The sequence below is a fragment of the Aythya fuligula genome, chromosome 18 (genome assembly GCF_009819795.1).
Source record: "Aythya fuligula isolate bAytFul2 chromosome 18, bAytFul2.pri, whole genome shotgun sequence".
Classification (NCBI taxonomy): Eukaryota; Metazoa; Chordata; class Aves; order Anseriformes; family Anatidae; genus Aythya; species Aythya fuligula.
Window position 1 is genome coordinate 12059290 of NC_045576.1, and position 4155 is coordinate 12063444.

Here is a 4155-nt window from a genome sequence, read left to right on the forward strand (position 1 = left end):
CTGCAGAACCGCTGGCGCCTTCCCAGGCTTCGTGGCCACTTTGTCCCAGTGCTGCACCCAGTTCCGCGGGCTGGGCATCACTTATCGTGCCCAACCGAGGCAGAGGAGGGGATTTGACAGCTTTGCCATATGCTTTCCTCTGTGCCCAGCAGCCTCAAGCCTCTGGGTTTGGCCATGAAACGCTGCTTTAGCTGTAACCTGCAGAGTCCTGCTGGAGGAGGAGCGCACCTCCCCAGGGCGGCTGAGAAAGCCTGCGAGAAGGAAGCGAAGGAAGCGCTGTGTGCCACGGTGGTGTGTCATAAAACTCTCGGGGCTAGGTAAACGCCTGCAACAGAAAAGGCACCAAACTGAGTCACCGGGCTGCAAACGGTGTGTGCCAGCTCCTGGGGAGCGCTCATCAGGTCTGAGCTCCAGGGTGAAGAGGGGAAAGGGCCACAGAGGGGCTCCACTGCAGCTCCACAGCCAGACCCTGTGTTCTACCGACCCACCTCGCTAGTAAATAAACTGCTTCACTTTTCGCAGGAGAACTTGGCGTTATGTAAATACTCCAGCCACACGGGCTGCTGCAGTGCAGAGCGTTGGGGCAGGCGGCGAGCTGGGCCGGGAGGTCCGAGGTCACGGCTGGTGGAGCAGCAGCACGCCGCCCCAGCACCTGCAACACCGCAGAGTGGGGACACGGCTAAAACCAGCGGGGGGGACAGGGCCGGGGGCTGGGGCTGGGGGGCCCCGCAGCTCTCAGCGTTCCCGGTCCCCCCCCGGCTCCAAGGGGCGAACCTCGAGCCGACGAGGGCCGTGCGCTGGAGGTGAGGAAGGCGGCGGTCCTGGTGGCAGCTGCGAGGACGGATCCAAACGGCACCTGCGGAGGATTTTGTCCTGCTTAAAACGAAGAGAAGCGAGCGCCTTCCCTCGCCCACAGGTCCCAGACCCACAGCAGCGCCGCGACTCCAGCCCAGGACCGGGGGGGTCGCAGCGCCCCGACCTCCCCCGGCGCCCTTCTGCCCCCCGAGCCCCCAGCACCGGGCACCGGGAGGGGGGGGGAAGGCGGCGAGGGGCCGCTTCGCCGAGCCGCGAGCAGCGGGGCCGGGGCCGTGCCGCTCCCCACGGCGGCCCCGAGGTCCGCGCCCCCCCCGCGCCTCCTCGCCACGGCCACGGCGAGCCCGCGGGGCCCCCCCGGCGGCGGCCCGGGGAAGCGCCGCTCCGGGCAGCCCCGACCCCGGGCGCGCTGCTCGCGGGGACGGGCGGCAACCGGGGACCCCCGGGCGGCAACCGGGCACCCCCGGACCAAAGCCGGGCACCCCCGCAACACGGGCGGGCGCCCACGGCCGCGCACCCACGGCCCGGGAGCCCCCCGTACGCCCCCCGCCGCACCCCCGCAGGTGCCCGCTGCGGCTCCTCCGTGCGCCCCCGCTCCGCTCTGGCCCCCGCACGCTGCCGCTGCCTCTCACACTCGCTCACACTCACACTCACGCTCAGTGCCACACTCACACGCTCCCACTCCCTCACGCCCACCCCCGCGGGACCCCCCCCTCGCCGCGCGGCCGGGATTCCACGCGTCCTGACGTCAGGGCGCGCGGCCCCGCCCGGGCGCTATAAGAGGGGCCGCGTGCCGCAGTGGGCCCGGCGGAGAGCGGCGGAGCCGGCCCCGCACCAGCCCCGCACCCGGCCCCGCCATGGCCGCGGCGCTGCCCGCAGGGGTCCCGCTGCTGCTGGCGCTGCTGCTGGCGCCCCGCGGCCGGGCGCAGAGCTTCGGGCAGACCCGCTTCGTCTGCACCTCGGTGCCGCTGGACGGGGACGTGTGCGCCGCCACCGCGCCGGGCGCCGGTTCGGCCGAGGAGCTGAAGAGCACGGTGCTGCAGCTGCGGGAGACGGTGCTGCAGCAGAAGGAGACCATCATGAACCAGAAGGAGACGATCCGCGAGCTGACGGCCAAGCTGGGCAGGTGCGAGAGCCAGAGCGTGCTGGACGCGCTGCCCGGCGAGCCCAAGGGCGGCGGGGCCGGCAGGAGGCAGCCCGGCTTCAACAAGAACACCATGGGGGACCTGTCCCGGGCGCCGGCCGCGGAGACCCTGAGCCAGCTGGGGCAGACCCTGCAGTCCCTCAAGACCCGCCTGGAGAACCTGGAGGTACGCGGCCCGGCCCGGTCCGGCTCGTCCCCGTCCCGCCGGCGGCCCCCGGAGCGCGGAGCCGGGCGGTAAGTGCGGCGGTAACGGCCCCGCTCCCCTGTTCGCTCCTTGCAGCAGTTCAGCAGGATGAACTCCTCCGGCCAGACCACCAACCTGAAGGACATACTGCAGAACAAAATCGACGACCTGGAGAAGCAGGTCCTGTCCCGGGTGAACAGCCTGGAGGAAGGCAAGTTCAACCCCAAGAACGAGTCCGAGGAACGGGGCAAGATCGAGAGCACCCTCACGTCGCTGCACCAGCGCATCAGCGACCTGGAGAAAGGTACCGGCCGCTCCTCCGCCCCGAGCCCCCGGCCGCTGCCCGCGGGACCCCCCCCCGGTGCCCACCCGGTGCCCACCCGGTGCCCGGCGGCAGGAGCCGGGGGCGCTGCGGGCGCTGCCGTGCCGGGGATTATGGCCCGAGCGGAGCCGTGCCGGAGGGATTTGCTCCTCGCTGCTGTCTCAAGGCCCGTTGCATAACGGGGTGGGGAGGGGGGCAGATTTTTCCCCACTCCCTCAGCGGGTAGCGGGGGGTCCCAGCACGCCTCCGCCCCGCAGGCCAGAAGGACAACCGGCCCCCGGACAGGTTCCAGCTCACCTTCCCGCTGCGCACCAACTACATGTACGCCAAGGTGAAGAAGAGCCTGCCCGAGATGTACGCCTTCAGCGTCTGCATGTGGATCAAATCCAGCGCCTCCCCCGGCATGGGCACCCCCTTCTCCTACGCCGTGCCCGGGCAGGCCAACGAGCTGGTGCTCATCGAGTGGGGCAACAACCCCATGGAGATCCTCATCAATGACAAGGTACGGCACCGGGGGGCTGGCTAGGAGGGGAGGGGGAGGCTGGCATCGCGGGGAGGGGGGACCGCCACCACCCTGACCCCCACCCCTAGGTGGCCAAGCTGCCCTTTGTCATCAACGACGGCAAGTGGCACCACATCTGCGTCACCTGGACCACGCGGGACGGTGTGTGGGAGGCCTACCAGGACGGCACGCAGACGGGCAGCGGCGAGAACCTGGCTCCCTACCACCCCATCAAGCCCCAGGGCGTCCTGGTGCTGGGCCAGGAGCAGGTAAGGGCCCGGCGGAGGGGTGGGCGTGGGGCTCTGAGCCCTGCCGGGTACCCCCCCCCCTCTCCTCCAGCCCTGACAGCTGCCACCCCCACAGGACACACTGGGCGGCGGGTTCGACGCCACGCAGGCCTTCGTGGGGGAGCTGGCCCACTTCAACGTGTGGGACCGTAAGCTGAGCCCCGGCGAGGTGTACGGCCTGGCCACCTGCAGCAGCAAGGCTCTCTCGGGAAACGTCATCGCCTGGGCCGAGGCCAACATCGACATCTACGGCGGGGCCACCAAGTGGACTTTCGAGGCCTGCCGCCAGCTCAACTAGGGCCACGGACAAGCGAGAGAAGCCTCCTCATTGGGTTCTTTTATTTATTTTTGTTTTCCTCCTTTTTTTTTTTTTTTTGTTTTTTTTTTCTTCTTTTTTTTTGCGCAAAAACAACTGAGAACGAAGCCACGGGGCTGCCCGCCCCCGGAGCCCCACGACCGTCTGGTTTCTGTCTTGCCAACGTCCTTCAACGCCTGCGTGCCTTGGCCTGGCGCGGCTGCGCCCCGTCCTGCCCCTCATGTCCCCCCCACCCTGGATCCAGCTCCCCGCTTCGCCCGGCCCCGCTCCAGCCCCGGGCATCATCGCCTTAAAGGCTGTGGCGGAGCGGGGCTCCTCTCCCTGCAGCCCCCCGGGGGGGGCAGCACTCCGGAGCCGGTGGAGGACAGCAAAACCCCCCAACCCGCTTGTGCTCCCCCCCAGGGCCCCTCACCACCCCTGGAGCTGGGGCTCTGAGGTGGCGAGGACCCCCCCCCATTTTCCTTCCAGCCCTGGGAGGGGCAGAACCTGTGCCCCCCCGGGTGTCACCGCTCCCCCAGCACCACAGCCATAGCCCCGGGCTGCGGGGGGCAGGAGCGGGGCCCCCCCAGCCCCCTCGCTCCCCGACC

At 70.0% G+C, this 4155-nt stretch overlaps 1 protein-coding gene across 1 annotated transcript; it reads left to right on the top strand.

Moving 5' to 3' along the window:
• Positions 1-1652: 1652 nt before the first annotated feature.
• Positions 1653-3559, top strand: NPTX1 (neuronal pentraxin 1). Its single transcript, XM_032199779.1, has 5 exons — positions 1653-2123; positions 2238-2445; positions 2721-2965; positions 3055-3234; positions 3329-3559. Exons 1-5 carry the CDS (start codon positions 1671-1673, stop codon positions 3548-3550), a joined length of 1308 nt encoding a protein of 435 aa, XP_032055670.1. The 5' UTR covers positions 1653-1670; the 3' UTR covers positions 3551-3559.
• Positions 3560-4155: the final 596 nt, after the last annotated feature.

Coding starts and splice junctions, on each gene's coding strand:
- NPTX1 (XM_032199779.1), top strand. CDS start 1,671: ATGGCCGCGGCGCTGCCCGCAGGGGTCCCGCTGCTGCTGGCGCTGCTG. Junction 2,446..2,720: donor CATCAGCGACCTGGAGAAAG/GTACCGGCCGCT, acceptor TCCGCCCCGCAG/GCCAGAAGGACAACCGGCCC. Junction 3,235..3,328: donor TGGTGCTGGGCCAGGAGCAG/GTAAGGGCCCGG, acceptor CCACCCCCACAG/GACACACTGGGCGGCGGGTT.